This window comes from Lontra canadensis, unplaced genomic scaffold, assembly GCF_010015895.1.
Source record: "Lontra canadensis isolate GAN:19392208 unplaced genomic scaffold, GSC_riverotter_1.0 scaffold48, whole genome shotgun sequence".
Classification (NCBI taxonomy): Eukaryota; Metazoa; Chordata; class Mammalia; order Carnivora; family Mustelidae; genus Lontra; species Lontra canadensis.
The window spans coordinates 11186535-11209510 of record NW_022631042.1 but is presented as its reverse complement, the minus strand read 5'-3'; the positions used below and the strand labels follow the sequence as shown (position 1 = coordinate 11209510).

Genomic DNA, 22976 nt, shown 5'->3' with positions numbered 1-22976 from the left:
AAACATGCTAAGTGAAAGAAGCTAGTCACAAAAGGCAAGATTCATATATATTAAATATTAAGAATAGGCAAATACATAGAGACAGAAAGCTGATTAGTGGTTGCCTATGTTTGGGGAGGGGTAGCGGAGAGTGACTGCTGATGGGTGTAGGATTTCTTTTTGGGTGCTAAAAATGTTCCAGAATGATTATGTAATGTAAACAATTCTGTGATTATACCAAAAGCATTGAATTGTACACTTAAATAGATGAATTATATGGATATATGAATTATACCCCAGTAAAGCTGTTTTTATTATTATTTTTTTAAGTGGAATAAATCCTTGCATATATGGTCAAATGATTTTTGACAAGGGTAACGAGACCAGTGCGGAGAGGACAGTCTTTTCAACAGATTATGTAGGGGAAATTGGATATACGCATAAAAAAAAGTGAAGTTGGACCCTTAACACCATTACAAGTTGTCTCACACCATTCACAAAAATTAACTAAAAATAGATCCAAGACCTGAACCACTACAGTTATAAAATTAGGGGAAAACCTAGTGACATTTGATTGCCAATTTCTTGGATCTAACAATAGGTTGGGTTCAATAAAATTAAAAATATCTGTGTAGAAAGGACACTATCAACAGAATAAGAAAGCAGTCCACAGAATGGGAGAAAATATTTGCAGGTTATCTGTTGAGGGGTTAATGTCCAAAACATATAGAGTTCCTTACAACTCAATAATAACAAAACAACTTGATTAAAAATTGACAAAGAACTTGAATAGACCTTTCATAAAGAAGAAATGCAAATGACTCATAAACTAATAATGAAAAGATTACAATCAAGATTACCAATCATTAAGGAAATACAAATCAAAACCATAATGAGCTAATTTTTTATACCCATTAGATCATTATTAAAAAAAAAATTGTTGGTGAAGATGTGGGAAAATGGGAACGCTTGTGCATTGCTGATGGGAATATAAAATGGGCCTGCTGCTATGGAAAATGACACAGTAATTCTTCACAACATCAAACGTAGAATCACCATAAATTCCATTTTTTATTATCTGCCCAAAAGAATTGAACATGAACACTCAGCAAGTATTTACACACCCATGTTTTTAAGAGCAGTAGTCACAGCAGCCAAAAGGTGGAAGCAGTCGTGTCCATTTGAACAGGTGAATGGATCCAAGACATGTTAGATCGATACAATGGAGAATCTTCAGCTTTGACAGGAAAGAGACTCTGACACGTGCTACAACATGCATAGACCTTGAAGACTTTGATGCTAAATGAAATAAGCCTGGCACAAAAGGACAAAAACTGTGTAAATCCTCTTACCTGAGGTACCTCGAATAGATTCATACATGAAGTGGAGCAGTGGTTGCCAAGAGACAGGACTTATTTGATGTGTACAGAGTTTCAGTTGAGGAAGATGTGAAAGTTCTGGGGGCAGGTCGTCCTGATGGTTACGGTGTGAATGCACTCAGTGCCGTAGAACCATACACTTTAAAAATGCTAAAATTAAGAGTTTTATGTTTTGCGTTTTATATACAATTAAAAAGGGGGGGGCTCCTGGGTGGCTCAGTGGGTTGGGCCTCTGCCTTCGACTTGGGTCTTGATCTCAGGATCCTGGGATCAAGCCCCGCATCAGGCTCCCTGCTCGGCGGGGAGCCTGCTTCCCCCTTTCTCTCTGCCTGCCTCTCTGCCTACTTGTGATCTCTGTCTGTCAAATAAATAAATAAATAAATAATCTTTAAAAAAAAAAAAGGTTGGAAGAAAGAAAGGTAACGTAAGAAAAGTAGGAAACATCTTAATGTGTAGAGGACCGGATAGAATGGCCTCTTGTAAATGAAATCTGCACATATTTCATATGGCACTAGGTAGTGAACTTTCGTGTATGTGGCAGCATCTTAAGAAACTTGGTAGTATACCATGCATTGGCAGACTTTTTCTGTGAAGGGCCAAGTAGTAAATGTCTTGGGCTTGGTGGGCCAAGGAGTGTTCATAGCAGGTGCTCAGCTCTGCTGTTTAAACAGTGTGGAAGGAGTCACATATGATGCGTCAGGGAGGAGCACAGGTGTTTTGCAAGAAACCTATTTACAAAATCAAGGGGCCAGCCAGGTCACAGGTTTTTGAACACAGACATCTTCTATGCCACCTGACCGACCAGTGCCTCATCCTGAACTCATTCTCCGCTCTCTCTGGAGGTGTTGTGGATAGTCTAGCCAGTTCCATAATGTGTCATCCAGGAGAATATTGAAGGACTGATAGAGCATGGCTTCTTCCAGGACTGCTAGGATGGCCAGCAGTAGGAGTCTGTTACGTAATTAATCACATTAATAGATAAAAAATCGATATGATCATATCATTGGATACCAAACAGCATTTTATACAGTTTAATATGCAAAAATATGCCATATAGGTTTCTTAAATATGAAAAATAAAAACCGCAATTAACTAAAAACAAAAATTAGTAGAAGGGATTTCGGTATTCTTTTGGTGGGGAAAGCCTTTCTTCTTTTAAAGATTGAGTTTTAGAGAGGGAAAAAGTGAGTAGGCGGGGTGCGTGGAGGAGGAGGAGAGAATCTCAAGCAGACTCCCCACTGAGCATGGAGCCTGACTTGGGGCTCCCTATGGAGCTCAACCCCACAGTCATGGGATCATGAGATCATGACTTGAGCCAAAACCAAGATTTGGGCACTTAACTGACCCAGGTGCCACTAGGGAAGGCCTTTCTAAGCATGACTCCCAACACCAGAAATCTTAACTGGAATAATTTAGGTAAGAAACCCACAATAGAATTTTTGTATGGCAACATATAATGGAATAAAAGTTAAAGGAAAAATTGGATATGCTTACAGATTTATCAAAAACATTATGGAGGCACCTGGTTGGTTCAGTCAGTGGAGCGTGTGACTCTTAATCTTGGGGTTGTGAGTTCTACCCCCACATTGAGTATAGAGGTTATTTAAAAATAAAATCTTTAATGGGGCTCCTGGGTGGCTTAGTCAATTAAGTGTCTGCCTTTGGGTCAGGTTATGATCCCAGAGTCCTGGGATCAAGTCCCACTTGGGGCTCGCTGCTCAGTGGGGAATCTGCTTCTCCCTCTGCCCCTTCCCTTCCCTGTCCACCCCCCAGCCCCACTGCTCGTTGCCTCTCACTTTCTGTTGCTCTCTCTCTCTCAAATAAAATCTTAAAAAAAAAAAATTTTTTTTTAAAGTTATGAAAAGTACTCTCTAAAGTGTTGATTTAGATAGTGTTAGATAACAGGTAACCTTTCTTACATACTATTTAATTTTTAAGAAGCATATATTATAATCAGTAAAAATAAAGGTATTTCCATTTTGGCAAGAATAGTAAGGAAGGATAAAGTGTTATTTATGCTGTTTGTCTAGGCAAGAAGGTATTAACAAGGGGGAGAAATTTCTTGAGAAGTTTCAAATAAGTTTTAGTGCAGAAAGGCTTAACTTTGATTTATACACGTAATACCATGTATAACAGCTTGATGAGTTGGTAGTATTTATACTAGTAGCATTTTAAAACTGAGGGTGATACTGAATGTTAATGAGTGAACATGCTCTTCATTTTGTTCTCTCATTTTTAAGTTATTTTGGCATTTACGTTTGAAACCTTTATCATTATATTAGTTTTCCAGCTTACTTTTGCATTTAATAAGATATAGAAAGTTAACATGATTTGTGACTGCACAGATTTTGACATATAAAATACATCTTACTGCAAAATTAAGTAAAATGATGTTTAATTTTAGAGCTATCCTGCAGAATTCCTGGACTGAAGTCATGGATTTAATATTGAAACCCCGTTCTGGAGGTATGAATAAAATTCATGTTAATGAAAGAAATAGAATATTTTGTTAAGTATTCGTGGAATTGCTTTGAATAAAAAGCATGTGTGCATACTGGGGGTGGTTATTTCAGAATTTTCAAGATTGTTCTTATAGTAAAATAAAAGGATAGTTCATTTTTTGACAAATTCTGTACATATATATGTGAGATTTATAACTTATATCCTGTTTTCAGCAGTTTAGCTCATCTAATTTATTCATTCATAAATGAATACATGTATTTCCTTTTCCCTGTGCTCTGCTAAATCTCTGAACATTCAGGAATGCAGACACATTTCACTTGTGGTTAATTTTTAATCATAGCGTGATAGAATGTAAAAACTGGGCCAAAAAATGTTGAGGATTTTTAGTTTAAAGAGTTTGTCAAGAACTTCCCAGAAAGTACCTCTACATTCATACTGTATGAAGAAAAGATTTAAGTGCTACTGTACAAGGGCGCTTGGGTGGCTCAGTCAGTTAAGGGTCTGACTCTTGATTTCAGCGCAGTCTTGATCTCAGGGTCATGAGTTTGAGCCCCACTTTGGATTCTGTGCTGGGCATAGTGCCTCTTAAAAAAAAAAAAAAAAACCTGTACAAATTATCAAAACAGGCATGCCCTTTGTGTAATCGTTTCCAAATTAAAAGAGATAAAGTTGTCTAATTTTAAGGAGAGTGGCCTCTTAAATTTGCCCACCCAGTAGAGAAGGAGAAGGAAGAAAGGACTACCTGGGTTTTGACTTGTGACTCAGCCGTTATCATGGAATAGTAATGGTGTTTAAGTCCTGGGGTGGCGGAAGGTGGACAGAGCCGGCTGGTTCAGTGCACTCTGCCTGTCCTGCCTTGTCACGTTCTGGTGGCTGTTCTCAGGTGAGCAGAAGCTGTTCAGAGTACCTGAAGCACAGAGAGCCTTTTCTAATTTTGTTTCCTCTCAGCAGCACATTAAGTTACAGAAACCTGCCTGTCAATAATTTATTTTAATCACAGCTTTTCTTCTCCCCAGCCGAAAAGGGCTACTTGGTTAAGTGCAGAGAAGAGTGGGCGAAGACCAAAGACCCAGCCGCTGCCCTCAGAAAACTTCCTGTCAAAAGGTGTGTGGAAGGGCAGCTGCTTCGAGGACTTTCAAAATATGGAATGAAGAATATAGTCTCTGCGTTTGGCATAGTGAGTCCTATTTGTGAAGTCAGGCGAATGACTTGAGGTGGCTTAATGCTTTTTAAGTTTTTTCTTTAAATATTTTACTAAATTTTGAGAGAGCAGAAGGTAAATAAGGATCCTTTGGTGATCTCTGACTGGCAGGTGACCAGAGTGATCCTTGTTTGTGCCCTGAACGGTGATGGGGGTGGAGGGTGGGTGCAGGAAATATTGGCAGTAACTATTAACGTTGAGGGCACGAGAAGAGCATTGAAGTGGAAGATACTATCCACAAGGAAATTTAAATTAACCGTCTTGGTACTTCAGAAATTCACAGACCATGTTAGAGTTCCTTTCTTGGTCATTCTCCAGCATCAGCCCTGTGACCTACCTAAGTAAGAGGCTGCACGAGGAGTGGTCTAGATGATCACATTTTAGTTTGGTTTCTTCGTGGTGGTTCAGCAGTGGGTCCCGTCTTGGCGTTCGGATACCTGTAACCCAGAAGAGACCGAAGTTTAACTCTTCACCTTCAGTCTTTTCTACTCTTCCCCAGGGAAACAAAACAGCGTTTTTGCTGCATTACATTAGTTGTCCGTTCGGTCCTTCAGGTTCTCTCCTTCCGTGGGATTAATCAGGAAGGAAGCATGGTCTGCTCTGTAAGTGACGTGTCAATTTCTGCAGTCGGAGCGCTGTGTCTTTGAATCAGGGTGTAGGGTCTCCCGGAGTTGCCTTCATTGCATGAATGCCTGGCAGCTGCTGAAGTCGGAGCGACTGCGCACCCGTAGGCACAGGGCTCTGTCCCTCACACTGGTTGCTGTGCGTCACTCCCTGTTTCTATCCATTCAGCGTGTGAGCTGCTTATCCTAGGGTCACCACTAAACAAATGAGATGTCTTGGAAAGTACTGTACTTCTAATACTCAGAATGTGTAGTTTTTTTTCCCTTGCCCATTTTTTTCTTCCTTCCAGATACCAAGAAATAATCGCCTGATGTATATTCATAGCTATCAAAGCTATGTGTGGAATAACATGGTAAGCAAGAGAATAGAAGAGTATGGACTGAAGCCTGTTCCAGGGGACCTTGTTCTCAAAGGAGGTAAAAAGGCAGATATCCTCATTCCATCCAACTAGGCTTAGCTGTTTGTGCTTAAAATGCAGCCTGGCCACTAAAGAGAGAGAGATGTCTGATAAAGTTGAAATGGAAAGACGTTGTAAACTCAGATTGAACAGTTTGGACCTGTGTCTTCAATGAAAATATATATCCAGTTAGGGATGCCTGGGTGGCTCAGTCCGTTAAGTGTCAGCCTTTGGCTCAGGTCATGATCCTGCAGTCCTGGGATCGAGCCCTGCATCGGGCTCCCGGCTCAGTGGGGAGTCCCCCTCTTCCTCTCCCTCTGCCGGCCATTCCCCCTGCTTGTACTCTCTGTCTCTCTCTCTGTCAAAGGAGTAATCTCCAATTTGAATAAGTACCTAACTCTCTCTGGGTCTCTGGGCTATTTCTCAGCTAGAATAAGATTTGGACTCAGTGTTGCCTTAAATCTTTTTCCAAACTGTAATCTGGGTCTTGCAAATACTCCTCTCTACTTCTGGACATACCTCAGCCTCTCAGCTGTTGTCTGCCAGTTTCAAAGAGTTTCTTTAAGTCAACACTCAGCTGGAGCCCGCTTTTTTTTTTTTTTTTTTTAAGATTTTATTTATTTGACAGAGAGAGATCAGAAGTAGATGGAGAGGCAGGCAGAGAGAGAGAGCGGGGTGGGGTGGGGAGAAGCAGGCTCCCTGCTGAGCAGAGAGCCCGACACGGGACTCGATCCCAGGGACCTGAGATCATGACCTGAGCCGAAGGCAGAGGCTTAACCCACTGAGCCACCCAGGCGCCCCTGGAGCCCGATTTACATACGGGCCATGATATAACATATTTAGTGCATACCCTGTGCCCGCAGCATTCATAAGACACACAGATGATCCCCTCTGATGCCGATCCCTCTCACCACGGGCCAGGCCTTGTGCTAAGCCCTTTGTCTGCATTTTCTGGTTTAAAGTTCATAGTATTCTGTGAAGTATTCTCTGTTCTTCAGACGAGGTTCACAGGGTTCCACGGCTGGTTAAAGAAAGAAAAGCAGGGGCGTCTGGGTGGCTCAGTGGGTTAAAGCCTCTGCTTTTGGCTTGGGTCATGATCTCAGGGTCCTGGGATTGAGCCCCGCATCAGGCTCTCTGCTCAACAGGGAGCCTGCTTCCCCCACCCTCTCTGCCTACTTGTGATCTCTGTCTGTCAAATAAATAAATAAAATCTTAAAAAAAAAGAAAGAAAGAAAGAAAAGGCAGGGATTCAGAATCAAGGTTTGCCTGTTTCCATAGTCCACTTCCTTCTGGCATACCCACCTGTCCTTCTACTGTCTGCAGACATAGCCTGCTCGTCTGCATGTATGCCTGATAGATCCAGGTTTCTGTTGAGAAATGTTGATTATCCTAAATTAATAGTTTTTAACCTCATTTAGTGTTGATTACATCCAGTGTATTTTGATGTCCCATGTGCCATTACATTTCATTCTCTAAATGCAGATGGATTTTTAAAAATTATTCTCTTAGCAAAATGCATCCATTGATGATAGCATTCTAGATGGTATTTTATAGTGTTGTTTATAAAGGAGCTGATCATTTTTTTTTTTTAATTTTTAGTTTTTATAAACATATAATATATTTTTATCCCCAGGGGTACAGGTCTGTGAATCACCAGGTTTACACACTTCACAGGAGCTGATCATTTAAAAAAAAATTCTAAAAATTTGAGGGTGCAGCTGAGAAATGAAATTTTTTTTGGCTTCCCACTTGTTCTCAGTCCATGATTTTTATTTCTTGGGTAGAGCAGAAAAGACAAAAAGATCCCTAACTTCATTTCTTAAGCTTTGTAGGTCACTCAGCCATGTCAGCTTGCCCTTCTGACTTCTTAGATGTGTATAATTTTAGAAGCTCAGGCTCATGAAAATATTACCTATTTTCACAATTTTTCTCAATTTCTCTTTTTGTGAATTTGCAGCTACAGCCACCTACATCGATGAAGAAGATGTTCATAATTACTCCATCCATGATGTGGTAATGCCCTTGCCAGGTTTTGATGTTATCTACCCAAAGCATAAAAGTAAGTTCCCTGTTGGGGAAAATAGTTCAAACAAAGTTTGACATATTTAAGCCATTGGCTGTGAAGAGTAGAGAGAGGAGGGAAAAATAATCAGTACTTGAAATAGAATTTTAGAACTTTGATTTCCATCAGACTTGAAAATGCTTCAATTTCAGGCATTTATAAATCATATTTACATATAAAGTCCCCCAGGAAGGGATGTATTGAGATAGATAAATTAATTTTTTTATTTTTAAGAAGTCTCTATACCCAGCATGGGGCTCAAACTTACAACCCCAAGATCAAGAATCCCTTGATCTACTGATTACTCCAGCCAGGCCCCCCTGGATAATTAAATTGAGAAACAAAATGGTGGTGGTGGTGGCAGCGGTAATGGGGTAGTTGTAGTAGTGTTGGTATTATTGTTCCTAGTGTTGCTGTTATTAGTGGCATCATTTAAATTTCTGAAATCCACTAATTCTTATAAAGGATAGGAAGGCTTTGGAAAAAGTCATTGAGAAAGTGAATGGATTGTTCGACTTTGCCATCCTTCAGCCTTTTTTGACACCATGTAAGTAATACCTGCTTACTGTGTTTTAAAAGTCAACGAGCACAGAAGCTTATGGAGTGAAAAGTGAGCATTCACTACCCTTATTTCCCATTCCCCATAGGCTGTTAGGAATTCCTTCCCTTATCTTCATGGATTAGGGTTGGGGGTTGTGGACTGGAACTTTCGTTCTTCAGGGATTCAGAAATTGGAAAAAAGAAGGCAGCTCTGAGCATGACCAGTTTGATGGATCTGACCCTGGAAGTTTACCCTTAGCCAGAACTGGTCTGTGGGAGGTTATTTCTTGTAAAAAAAACCTTTTCTCTTGGAGCACCTGGGTGGCGCAGCTGATTAGCATCTGACTCTTGATGGAAGCTCCGGTCTTGATCTCAGGGTCGTGAGTTCAGGCCCCACGTTGGGCTCCACAGTGGAGCCTACTTGAACCAACAAAGGAAAACCATCTTTTCTGTCAAGGGACCAGAATGGTTTTCCTGGTCAGTGTTCCATTCCTTGAAATTGTACAAGTTAGAGAATGATTCAGTATTAACACCCTTCTTTGATAATGCAGATACTTAAAAAAGTTAGTCATCTGCCACTTCCATGTTGGTTGACACAGTCAAACTGCTGTGCTCCTCAGACTTCTGAGGCTGACTTTGCTGAGGGGCAGGAACAGAGACGAGGAGGAGGGAAGGACTGGGGAGACGAGGGAGGGAACGGGGAGTGGTCTGCCTAGCCTGACGTTGCAGCGAGGCCCTGAGGACACACTGACACTGGGAACTAGCGAGAAGGAAAGCACTTAAGATGCTCAGACCCACACTTGCTCTCTTTCCAAGGATTAAAAAGTGAGCGTTCTTTTCTTCTTTCTTTTACCTCTCAGGATCAGAATTATGGGCTAATGCCAGTTAAGACATAAATTCAGCACAGCCTTTGACCAGGCTGTTCATGGAAACCTTGTGGTCAGGACAGGGGCTCACAGACTGCATGGGTGGCAGGTCGGGCGCATGGATGGGTAACACACGCACACGCGGTTTCCAGCTGTGCTCAGTGTAGGGATCCCTGTTGTCTCATAGGTGTGTTGTGAGGGAGTCTTTCCTTCACGCTGGTCTACCCAGCATTTTTTATGAATAACTTAAATCAAGAAACCTGTTTATCATGTTTGCAGATTCTTTTACCCAGAATGGTTAATACTAATTGTATGAAAAATAAGTTTTTTGAAAAGAACTGCAGAAGGTATTGAATAGAGTTTAATGTAAATAGTATTTTTGTAAAGGCCTAGTTTGATAATAGTCTACGTAAAGTATCTGGAGTTCTTACTAGCATCAGACTGCTACTCTGAGGCCGATTGAGTGTTTTGTGGGGAGTACAGAAACGGCAGAGGAGGGACAGTTGAAGGAACAGGTGTGTGACCTAGAGAAGAAACGGCTTAAAGGGCCAGTACTCGTGAGTACGTGAGGGTGGTGAATCCGCTGTGTTCCAAAGCAGTCAGCGGAAGTTCTAAGAAGACAGATTACAGCCCAGAATAAGGGACTTTGTAACAATTGTGTTTCTCACAAGGAATTGGTGACCAGTAGCTGGCCACATGCAAGCAAGGCTGGATGATGGCCTCTCTCGGGTATTCCCACATCAGGTGTGAGGCTGAGCCCAGATGGTTTTCCCAGGTCTCTTATATATATAATTTATATCTGCCTTCTTCTAGAAAGAGTCTGAGGCCATGTGCGTGGTCTCTTCCAGCTCTGAGCATGTATAAATTGTAGGTTAACAACTTCGGAGGAAATGTTTTTGTAGTTAGCTTAAGAACCTATGCCCCAGATACTGTGGCTGCTCGCAAGAGATAACTTACAAGTTGGTCCAAACTAAGCTGCAGACTCCTAGTCGTGGGAGTAAGTCCCTAAATTTCGATTCCAGAGGACAGGCTGGATTATACATTAGAGGGATTTCTGGTTTTGTTAGGACGATCTAACTGAATGTACACGTTACTCTCTTCATAGTCTAACTGAAGGTAGCTTGCTGGCATGCTGCATTCCAACTAACCTTTTGTATTTTATAGTCAGCGAAGCCTACAGGGAAATGCTCACAGCAGACAATCTGGATATTGACAACATGAGACACAAAATTCGAGATTATTCCTTATCAGGGGCTTACCGAAAGATCATTATTCGTCCTCAGAATGTCAGTTGGTGAGTGACCATCTGGAATGATACAGAACTGAATTATGTGAGACTGAAAGCTTTTGCATCGCCTGTATATGTTCCATCATTTACGACCTGGTGTAGAAGTGCTACTTGCTGTTATTACTATTATTATTGCTATTACTTGGGATTTTTCAAATCATTGGGAAACAAATGAGTGAAAGTGTTAAAGTTTACATTTTATTGACCTTGCTAAATTATTGAAGAAATTTGCGGAGAATAAACTTTTCCCTCTTAATAAAAAATTGAGATTTGTTGGGGCACCTGGGTGGCTCAGTTAGTTAAGCATCCAGCTCGGTTTTAGCTCAGGTCATGATCTCAGGGTGGTGACATTGAGCCTTGCGTCTGGCTCCAGAGTCTGCTTGAGGCTCCTCCCCACCCAAATAAAAAAAAAATCTTTTAAACATTGAGATTTGCTTACAGAGCTATCCCTGAACAAGCTACCTTTATTCAGAATTAGCTGTGAGTTCCAAACACTGATCTGTTTGTTTTAATAACGTTTAATAACATTTAATAAGTTTCTAAAGAGAAAAACAGTATATATGTATTAACTCATTTAAAATATTTCAGTACCTAATGTGAACTAAAGCTTTGATAATTTTTAAAATTGGATCTTGAGTTAGTTGTCCATTGCCAGAAAGTTCTCTTTCCTCTCTCCATCTCCTTCTCCCTTCCTGTCTTCCCTCCTCTTCTTGGGTTGTGGGGTAAGGTTGGGAGGGTTGGACTTGGTCCTCCCCACTCCAGAGAACAGTTCTTCGTGAGTAACCACAGTGTTAGTAGTGAAAACCACTCTGGAGAAAACATAAATGCCATTATTAATTCATTTCACATCTGTGCAAAGTGAAGTTTACTACCTATCAGTTACATATAAAAAGAATTTCTGTCCCAAGGAAATATATTGTTTTTTGTTTTTTGTTTTTTGTTTTTTTTTTTTTTACAAAGGCTGGCATCCTTTGTCACCTTACCATATAGTGATGAAAGATCTGGTCCTATCCTGTTACCGAATAGTTCCACCCAGAATTACTTCCAGCAGGCCTATGTGTTTTTCTTTCTAAGCAAATGGCAATGAGCAGCTTAATAACCGTTTATGGCAGTGCACATTCACACTTCTCTTCCTTTCTGTGTTTTGAAGGGAAGTCGTTGCGTACGATGATCCTAAAATCCCACTCTTCAACACAGATGTGGACAACCTGGAAGGGAAACCACCACCAGTGTTTGCTTCCGGTAAGTTTACTCAGCCGTCAGTTCTGTGTCAATTGTGAAATGTTTTCTTGTTCCAAAACATAAAGAAAAAACTGTTGGGGGCACCTAGGTGGTTCAGTAGGTTAAGCATCTGCCTTTGGTTCAGGTGATGATCTCAGTGTCCTGGGTTCGATTCCCACATCGGGCTCCCTGCTCAGTGGGGAGTCTGCTTCTCCCTCTGCCTGCCCCTCCCCTTGCTTATACTCACTCTTTCTCTCTCTCTGTCAAATAAAATCTTTAAAAAACAAAACAAAAACTCTTGGGGTGCCTGGGGTGGCTCAGTCAGTTAAGTGTCTGCCTTCGGCTCGGGTCATGATCCAGGGTCCAGGGATTGAGCCCTGAGTTGGTCTCCCTGCTCGGCTGGGAATCTGCTCCTCCCTCTGCCTGCTGCTAACCCTCCTTGTGCTCTGTCTCTGTCTGTCTCTCTCAAATAAATGAATAAAGCCTTTGAAAAGAAAAAAAAAAAAAAAACAACTCTTAAAATCACCACCACCTTCCACCAGCTCAGTGTCTTCTATTTTGTGTTTTGTCATCTTAGTTTCATGGTTATACCTTAATAATTAAAATGGTAGATTTTGCTGAGAATGAAGGAACGTTACAGAAGGTTCTGGTGTTAGGTGATCAAATATTTCCTCCACCGCCTCCCCACGTCCCCCCCAAGTTAACACAGGTGAGTCAAAGTCCAGGAACGGAGTCTAACACATGAAATTTGCCTTGTCATTGTCCAAGTTTTCCCACCATTCCTTTGTCTGTTTCCACCCTATTGCTTTTGTGTTGCCTGCCCTTTTTATGAAGGTTCCAGGTAGAATCACCATAGGGATTCAGCTGGATCCCATACTGCCAGGTCTCACTTCCACGTTTCATTCTCTGAGGCCCCATGGGAAGTAGCGCCTGAGGAAAGGAGTGAGGTGGTTTTCTTTCTGTACAGATGCTAGGACTCGCCCCGGTCTGTCTGCCGCTGCCTGCCTTTTCTGACCGTTCTCTTCTCTCTTGCCTGGCAGAAGGCAAATACAGAGCTCTGAAGATGGATTTTTCTCTCCCTCCCTCTACCTACGCTACCATGGCCATTCGCGAAGTGCTAAAAATGGATACCAGCATCAAGAACCAGACCCAGCTGAACACCACCTGGCTCCGCTGAGTCCTTTCCCCCAGGGTTAGAAGACGCACGAGTGTTCGCCAGCTCCCTGTTCCCTTTTCTCTTAGTACAGACCCATAGGTGAACTTTAGATCTTTGTAGTTAAAGATTATTTGTATTTTTTCAGGTTTTTATTAGCTTAATTTGCAGTATTTGTACACATACACAAATCCTGAGGATCCTAATTCTAGCTCAGAGGATATAAATTGATCAGAATATATTTCAGGTGCTTAAATCATAGTAAAATGTCAGCTTTCCTGGCTTTATAATAATTTAAAAAGGACTTTGGTTTAAATTGCAGTTTTAGGTTTTTGCTACATTCTTAATGGACAACATGAACTTTTAGTTCTCCATGAATGGAGTACTCAGTGATGCATTTTAAGAGAAAAGGCAACAAATCTTGACTATGAATAAGTAGCACCCCGCCCCCCAGCTATTACTACAAGTACAGTACTCGTGCTTATTGAAATGATGATAAAACATTGCCAGGTCTGTAGACGCACACGTGACTGTGTCATCATCTCACTCCTACACCAGGTTGAGGCAAGTGCTGAGAGATCTTTCCGTTGCTATAGCTTTGCGTTTATTTTCTCATCACCTTGTGGAAGGTTGGGTTGATAGGGCGTTTTTTTCCTCAAGGTAAACACATGCAGCGATTTTTATTAGTCAAGGTCTGATTTTTACTCCAGGTGCCTTTTATGTTCAGAACTCCTTCCACTGGACTGGTTATTTGCCCCAAAATAAGTGACAGCAGAGAAGAAAACTTTAAACCTTCACAAGGGCTCCTCCAATCAGCAGCATCGGCCTCTGTCACCTGCCGCATAGGTGTTTGCGTTTCTGGCATTGTGTGAAACTTGTCTCTGGCGTGAAAGGCTACACGGGCCTTGCCAAGGGTGTGTGTGACGTCAGTGCACCGATTTTTATTTTCTACCATTTCTAGAACAGAATATAATAAATATTTTTTAAAACTCCTTTCTACTAGTTATATGTTAATCAAATAAATTCTCTAAAACCGAGCGCGAATGAGAACCTTGGCCCAGACCGAGGGCAAGGAACAAAGTGAATGAGGGGTCCTCAGAGATGGTGTCCACACAAAGGTGTCCTGCGTGGGTGTGAGATGTCACAAGGATACCCTAGTTGCATGTCAGGCTCTACGGCGATTGGACCAGTTAGACTGGATTCAGGGTTATTCTTCCCGTAGCATCCTTCACTTGCTTCCCAGCACGCTTTCTGGAGAGAGGAACGGAGAAGAGCTTCCCTACCAGGAACATCCCTCATGGCGGTGTGGGTGACGTGTCCTGTGTCTGGCAGTGGAAGACTGAGAACTGGTTTTCAGCCCTTGTGTACTAGTGGCGTCCATCACACTGCAGAGGTGAGAAAGGATTAGAGATCTCATGGGAAAGAACCCTCTCAGCTGGCTAGTTTCTACAGAATCTTCTGGCCTACAAAAGCCCAATTTGTTAAATGTATGTTGGACTGTTGGTGCTTTCCAGTGCTAGCAAGTTACTTTCCTTCGTCAGACTGATGAGTGGAAAAGGACTCGCACAGGGGACCTAACTGCCTAATGCAGGTGCCTCCAGTAGCTCTGCATTTATAAATTTACGTTACTGGGGGGGGAAAAGGCTAAACTTAGAAACGTGGTCTTCATCCGGGGAATACTTACAGCCCTGTGGCGTGAGTTCGTTTGCCTACTGCATTAGCCCCCTGCCAGCTTGTGCGTGTTTCCTCGTAAACACCACTGGGAAAGAGAGGATTCAAGGCTGAGTCTTCGTACCGCCTTGAGACTCGGGGACCGCCTATCTAACCCCGGGACTTGCCGGCTTGGAATAAATCATTGCCTTAGCATCGACGTCAGGACGTTTTGTTGCTGTTCACAAAAGGGAGACATTTCTGTGGGCCTCGTCCTCCATGTACATATACCTTCTTTGCCTAACAGAAATAATAAAAGACCCTTATTTTTTATGATATAAACTCAGCACTGTTAATTAAGAAGCTAAATAATCACATGCATATTATCACCTGTTTCTGTTCATGGTTTCATGTTGCAGAGAGTAACCAGACAGCCTCTAATTACGCTAATAAAACTTGAGTCCAGCCAAAACTTAGCACCCTCAGTAGCACACGTACTTAAAACTTGACCAGCTGTGCCACACAGTGCAAATGAGCACAAGCTGCCATTTTTACCAGGATGCTTTTTGTGGCCAAGCTTTCACTAACAAAGTAAAGATCTCTTGGTATGTGTGTTACACAATAGGGTGTGTGTGTGGGTGTGTGTGTGTAGGTAGGTGTTACTTCCAGTCTGTACGGATGTGTGTGTGTGTGGTATTCGGAGGCAGAGACAGTGCCCTGGCGCTGCCACCGTGAGGAAGTGACAGCACAGCGGACGAGCTCCGAGCTGTGAGGGGCCGGGTTCTGCCCTTCGCAAGCTGAAGGGTGTGGCTGCAGAGCCAAGGATTACAGCACAGTTCTGTCTGATCAGGGAAATCTGCCTTCCTGATTTGTAGGGCCATATTCCTGTAGGCTAAAACATCTCAGTTTTGGATCATGAATTGAAAAATTGAAGGAAAAAGTATGGATGTTGCCTTATGGGGAAGGAAAGAGAGCAAGTGTGTATAGACACACCCACACACCCCTACATATACATAGATAGGCTAACTTTTGCATGACTTTAAATAAGACCCCCTACTCTAAGTCAGGGCTTTCCAAACTTGAATGTGCGTGGGAACCCCCTGGCAGTCTTGTACACTGTGGGTGTACTTCGGGAACTGCGAGTGAAGTCGGAAATATTTTGCAGTTCTAACAAACTTCTGGAGGGTCCTGTGTTGCTAGTCTGCACACCGCACTTGGGGAAGCAAGGCTCCAGACACAGTGGCCTGTGCAGCAGCCACCAGCCACAGGTGGTTAACTTAATTTAACTAAAAAAAGTTTTAAGGTGTTATTTATTCGACAGAGAGATAGATAGACCAAGAGCATAAGCAGGGGGAGCAGCAGGCGAAGGGCAAGGGAGAAGCAGATGCCCCGTTGAGCAGGGAGCCCGTCGCAGGTCTCGATGCCAGGACCCTGGGATCATGACCTGAGCTGAAGGCAGATGTTTAACTGACTGAGCCTCCCAGGTGCTCCCCCCACCAAATTTTTTTAAGTTAAATTTACAATGGAGCTTTTCAGCTACCCACAGTTCCACTGCTCCATTGCCATGTATGGGTGGTGGTGGCTGTCCAGAATGGCACCATTCTAGATGTCACACACCAATCACCTGAGCTATACAAGAGTCTGTCGATCAGGTATGACACCCAGTGGTCCTAATGACTAAGGGCACATTGTACATGTTCAACATGTGCAAGTAGGATGACATTGCAGTTAGATCCAGAGCTCATATTGATGATTTAGGAGTCCCTCTTGAAATAGATCATCTTAAGAGTATTCCTTAAACTTGCTTCCATTTTCTGGTCTTCTCTGGGACCACCTATGGTCCTGTTTTCCTTCTCTCTGCCCTTGCTTTGATCTGGATACCTCATCCAAAGATTTAGTCAACCCTGTCTTGGGAAAATCATCCCCTCAAAAGTTGTAACTGCTGTAAATAAAAATGTTCCTTCTTGGGGCACCTGGGTGGCTCAGTCGGTTAAGCTTCTGCCTTCAGCTCAGGTCATGATCCCAGGGTCCTGGGATTAAGCCCTGCATCGGGCTCCCTGCTCAGCAGATGAGTCTGCGCCCTTTCCCTCTGTGATCCCTCTAGCACTCTCACTCAAATAATATCTTAAAAAAAAAAAAAATGTTCCTTGGGTGGCACACACTGTGGCTTCTAATGAAAGCAGCAACTATGAAAAGCACGGATGGCTAGAGTCCATATGGTTTGGAGGTCTAGCGTGAGTATAGGGATCACTTTGTGTGGCAGCTTCTCCACCTGTGCTGAAGACTCTGGGAAAGTGACCAGTATGTAAAAGAGATGCAAAGGGACCTATAATGGGAGACATTATTCAAGACCCTTATCTTCTAATGTATACCTCCTACTGTGTCAGGAGCTCCGAATGTTGCTTTAGAACAATGCTGTCCAAGAGAAATATAATATCTGTTCATATGTAATTCAAAATTTTGTAGTAGTTGTATTAAGATAGTAAAAAGATCCATTGATACATGAAGGGATAAAGAAACAATGGACTACTGCTCAGCTGTAAAAAAAGATGAGATCTTACCATTTACAACAAATGGGAATTTAGAGGGTATAATGCTAGGGAAATAAATCAGATGAAGAAAGACAAATACTGTATGATTTCACTTATGTGTGGAATCTAAAAAAAAAAAAAAAAAAACAAAAACAAAAACTAAAAGCAGAAACAGACCCATACATTCAGAGAATAAACTGATAGTTGCCAGGGGGAGGGTAGTGGATAGACAATGGGAGGAGGGGTGTGGGAGATAATAGGCTTCAGGTTTTATGGAAGGAATAAGTCATGGGAATAAAAGGCACAGTCTAGGGAGTGTAGTCAATGATACTGTAATAGCATTGTATGGTAACAGATGGGAGCTACACTAATGAGCACAGCATAAGGTATAGACTTGTCGGAATACTATGTTGTATGCTGGAAACTAATGTAACATTGTGTGTCATCTATACTTCTGTTAAAAATGTAAAAAGGGGCACCTGGCTGGCTTAGCTGGTAGAGCCTGTGACTCTCAATCTTGGGGTCTTGGGTTCATGCCCTACATTGGGTATGAAGATTACTTAAAAAAAATAATAATTAAAAAAAAGACAGGTGAGATTAACTTTGTGTATTTTACTTAAACCAATATATCCCAAATATCACTTCAACATGTAATTAATATTAAAAGCTAAAAACAGGGGTGCCTGGGTGGCTCAGTGGGTTAAGCCTCTGCCTTCGGCTTGGGTCATGATCTCGGGGTCTTGGGATCAAGTCCCGCATGGGGTTCTCTGCTCGGTGGGGAGCCCGCTTCCCCCCCTCTCTCTTGCCTGCCTCTCTGCCTACTTGTGATCTCTCTCTCTGTCAAATGAATAAATAATATCTTTTTAAAAATTAAAAAAAAAAAAGCTAAAAACAGGGGCACGTTGCTGGCTCAGTCAGTGGAACATGTGACTCTTGATCTCAGGGTTGTGAGTTCTAGCCCCACATTTAGGTATAGAGATTACTTAAAAATCTAAAAAAAAAAAAAAAAAAAAGATAATTAAAGCTAAATACATTCTCCTTTTTGTACTGAGTCTTTAATATCCAGTGTGTATTTCATATTTAAAACAGATCTCAACTAGGACCAGCCACATCTCCTGTGCTCAATAGCCACATGGGACCAATGACTACAATATTGGATAGCAAAGTTCTAGAAAGATCCTTCCTTTATTGCATGTCATCAGTATGATGGCAAATTTGTCTTAAGTGTTACAGTTTAATATGTAAAATTGGGAATATGGGAGGAAAGTTAATTATGATTTTGAAAAGCTTAATAGATTATTAAGTTTTATGGAGATTGGAGTAAGTATTTTTGCTATGGGAGCACATAAATATCAATAGATTTTGAAATATTTCAGAATGCTTGAAGTTTTCCTTAAGCAGTTCCAATCACACTCTGGAATTTTCTCTCTTTAAATATTGCAGAAGCTAATCCTCAGTGCAACCTCTATCTAGATTATAAATAACAAATCTATGGAATATAAATTGAGGTTTCAGGGCATGAGAATGAGGATTATGTGACTGGTTAGCATAAACCAGAAATTCAGGTTGTGTGGGGGTGGTAAGACAACTGTGGCAGGGCTGAGACTTTTGTCTTACTTGTTTTTCTTTTTATTAACAGCTTTGTTGCTGGGCCATCTTGGCCTCTTAGAGCAGGGTCTCTGTGCATTAATTAGGAGGAAGTCAGAATGTGAGTATCTTTAAACAGTGAAAATCTTTCAAAATTAGATATAGTCAATTTTTTAATTGAAGTGCAGTTGACATACAGTATTAGTTTCAAGTGTAAAATACAGTGATTCAACATTTACATACATGACAAAGTGATCACCTTGATACACCTAGCTACCATCTGTCACAATACAAAGTAGTTACGTATTATTAACTATGTTTCCTATGCTGTATATTTTACCCCCAGGTCTTATTTATTTAATACCTGGAAGTTTGTACTTTTAATCCTCTTCCCTTATTCTGCCCAAATCCCACAAGATACAGTTTACTTATTTTTAGATTCCACCCCCACCCAGGGGGAAAACATGACGGGGCTGGGTAGGGGGAGGATCGGGGGAGAAGCAGATCCCTAAAGTTGTTTTTTTTTATTTTTATTTTTTTAAGATTTTATTTATTTATTTGACAGAGAGATCACAAGTGGGCAGAGAGGCAGGTAGAGAGAGAGGGGGAAGCAGACTCCCTGCTGAGCAGAGAGCCCGATGCAGGGCTTGATCCCAGGATCCTGAGATCATGACCTGAGCTGAAGGCAGAGGATTAACCCACTGAGCCACCCAGATGCCCCTAAAGTTTACTTTAAATACAGCACAGCTTGGGACGCCTGGGTGGCTCGGTTGGCCGGCTGCCTTTGGCTCAGGTCATTATCCTAGCGTCCTGGGATCGAGTCCCACATCGGGCTCCTTGCTCAGCGGGAAGCCTGCTTCTCCCTCTGCCTCCGCCTGCCACTCTGTCTGCCTGTGCTCACTCTCTCTGACCAAAAAAAAAAAAAAAAAAAAAAAAAAAGATGTCTCTCCCCTCTCCACTGGGTCACCCTATATTAAGATGTAGGATGGGACTTCTATTAAATACAGCACAGCTTATTGGTATCTCTGGCTTTTTTGTAGGAAAACATGTGGCATTCATTCCACAAATGTTTATTCCATTCCTGGTATATGGAATGAACTGTGTTGCCATCCTTTTTTTTTTTTTTTAATTAACATATAATGTCTTATTTGCCCCAGGGGTGCAGGTCTGTGAATCAAGCTTTCACATGTCACAGCACTTACCATAGCACATACCCTCCCCAGTGTCCATCACCTAACCACCCTATCCCTCCCTGCACCCCCACCCCAGCAACCCTCAGTTTGTTTCCTTAGATTAAGAGTCTCTTATGGTTTGTCTCCTTTCGGATCCCATCTTGTTTCATTTTTTCCCCTCCCTAAACCCCTATGCCCCACTGCCCTGAATCTCAAATTCCTCATAACAGAGAGATCGTAACGATAATTGTCTTTCTCTCATTGACTTATTTCGCTCAACATAATACCGTCTAGTTCCGTCTTTAAGTAGACCTTGCCTTGAGGGAGCTCCTGAGGTCAGTTTGTCCACTACTTCCTTCCTGTGCATCTACTGACTAATGGCAAAGGAGAAAGAGTCCGCGAGTGTGGTGGGAAAGGGACACCCAGCAGAATAAATACGTAGCTGCAGAAAGTACATCAGAAAATGGAAGCTTTGTTAAGTGAATAGTCAAGAAAATGGAAATATTTGTTTTTCACAGAACTTTGAAGAACTTTGTAACACTTAAGACGTTAAGGGTATATTTGTTCTTAGATGTGTAATGTCCTAATTTTAGGTTCAGTGAAGACAGATAATTGCAAAGACATAACTGATATTGTGACAGTCCTGTATAGTGACAGAGGTAGCTAACACCTGTGAGCACAGCATAGGATATAGAGAAGTCAAAATCATTCTTGTGGACCTGAAACTAACTTTACATTGTCAACTATACTCAAATTAAAAAATTAAATAAAAAGGCATGACTACACTGACCCACCAGAGAGGGCACCTGGCTGGCTCAGTCAGTGGAGCATGTCAGGGTCATGAGTTCAAGCCCCACATTGGGTGCAGAGCTTCCTTTAAAAAAAAAATGAAAAAATAATAAAACCGAGAGTATCCATTTACTGTCCACTAAAATATTTTTTTAAAGATTTTTTTTTAATTTATTTATTTGACAGATCACAAGTAGGCAGAGAAGCAGGCAGAGAGAGAGAGAGAGGAGAAAGCAGACTCCCCGTGGAGCTGGGAGCCCGATGCGGGGCTTGATCCCAGGACCCCGAGATCATGACCTGAGCCGAAGGCAGAGGCTTTAACCCACTGAGCCACCCAGGCGCCCCTGTCCACTAAAATATTAAGGGCAGGACTAAATGTTAAAAAATCCAGATGATTTTCTCTTATAGCTCGTTACTTTTTTTTTTTAAGATTTTATTTATTTGACAGAGATCACAAGTAGGCAGAGAGGCAGGCAGAGAGAGAGAGGGGGAAGCAGGCTCCCTGCTGAGCAGAGAGCCCGATGCGGGACTAGAACCCAGGACCCTGGGATCATGACCTGAGCTGAAGACAGAAGCTTTAACCCACTGAGCCACCCAGGCAACCCTCGTGGTACATTTTTTAAAGATACTTTATTTATTTATTTAGAAAGAGCGTGAGTGAGCAGGAGGGGGGGAAGAGCAGAGGAAGAGCCACCCAGGCCCCCCTCATATTACCTTCCAAATGAGTGTCTGAATCGTATTTGTAGTCAAAATCACCAAAGCTAATGTTTAAGAATTCACAATGTATTTTATCTTTTCAAAGAAACAGCTTTTGATTTCATTGCTTTTTCTCGATTGTTTTCTCGTTTCCAATTTCACTGATTGCTGCTCTATTCTTTTTTTTCTTTGCTTGTTTTAGGCATAAATTGCTGTTCTTTAGTTGCCTAAGAGGGAAGCTTAGGTCATTGACTTTAGGTCTTCTTTTCTAGAACATGCATTTAATGTTGTAAATGCCCTGCTAAAGCACTGATTTTACTGCATTCCCAAATTTTGGTAAGTTGTATTTTCATTTTCATTTAGTTCAAAATATGTTCTAAGTTTTTCTTGCAGGCTCTTTTTTGACTAGTATGTTATTTAAAGAGTCTTGTTAATCTCCAGATATTTGGGGTTTACAAGCTTTCTGTAGTTGGTTTCTCGTTTAAATTCATGTGCTCTGGGGCACCTGGGTGGCTCAGTCCGTTGAGCATCTGCCTTTGGCTCAGGTCATGATCCCGGGTTCCTGGGGCTGAGCCCCTGCATCAGGCTTCTTGCTCAGCAGGGGGTCTGCTTCTCCCTCTCCCTCACCCCTGCTCATGCTTGCCCGGTCGCTCACTCTCTTGTGTTCTCTTTCTCAAATAAATAAAATCTTTCAAAAATAAATAAATAATTTCATGTGATCTGAGAATGTAGCTTTGTATATATGTCTTTTCAAAAATTCCTTCATGTATGGTTTATGGCCCAGAATACGGTTTATCTTGGTGAGTATTCACGTGAGCCTGAGAAGAATGTGTATTCTGCTGTTGTTAGATGAAATGTTCTATAGATGTTGAGCAGACCAAGTTGACTGAGAGTGCTGTTCAGGTCAACTACATCCTTACTGATTTTCTGCCTTCTGGATCTATTCATTACCGAAAGAGGAGTGTTCGAGTCTCTTGAAGCAATATTGGGTTTATCTGTCTCTTCTTGAATTTCTGTCAGTTTTTGCCTCACATATTTTGACACACTGTTGTCAAGTGCATAGGTGTTTAAGACTGTTAAGTCTACTTGAAGAATTAACTTCTTTATCTTTACATAATGCTCCTCTTTATCTCTGATCATTTTCCTTCTTCTGAAATCTGACATTAATACAGCTACTCCAGGTTACTTTTTATTAGTGTTTGCAGGGTATCACTTTACTTTTAACTTAAATCTTTATATTTACAGTGGACGTCTTTCAGACAACATACAATTGGGTCTTGGGTGGTTTTTTTTTTAAGATTTTATTTATTTATTTGACAAAGAGAGATCACAAGTAGGCAGAGAGGCAGGCAGAGAGAGAAGAGGAGTCAGGCTCCCT

At 41.7% G+C, this 22976-nt stretch overlaps 1 protein-coding gene across 2 annotated transcripts in view; it reads left to right on the top strand.

Annotated features, from left to right (window-relative positions):
• The window catches only part of PUS7 (pseudouridine synthase 7), a 56505-nt gene extending 42339 nt beyond the window's left edge, over positions 1 to 14166 (top strand). For both annotated transcript variants that reach the window (XM_032873340.1, XM_032873341.1), the window contains 7 exons: positions 3763 to 3824; positions 4838 to 4998; positions 5936 to 6062; positions 8001 to 8102; positions 10676 to 10805; positions 11950 to 12041; positions 13061 to 14166. In XM_032873340.1, coding sequence (XP_032729231.1) covers positions 3763 to 3824; positions 4838 to 4998; positions 5936 to 6062; positions 8001 to 8102; positions 10676 to 10805; positions 11950 to 12041; positions 13061 to 13197 — 811 coding nt within the window. In that variant the 3' untranslated portion in view covers positions 13198 to 14166. The remainder of the gene's footprint in view (positions 1 to 3762; positions 3825 to 4837; positions 4999 to 5935; positions 6063 to 8000; positions 8103 to 10675; positions 10806 to 11949; positions 12042 to 13060) is intronic.
• The last annotated feature ends 8810 nt before the right edge of the window (positions 14167 to 22976 follow it).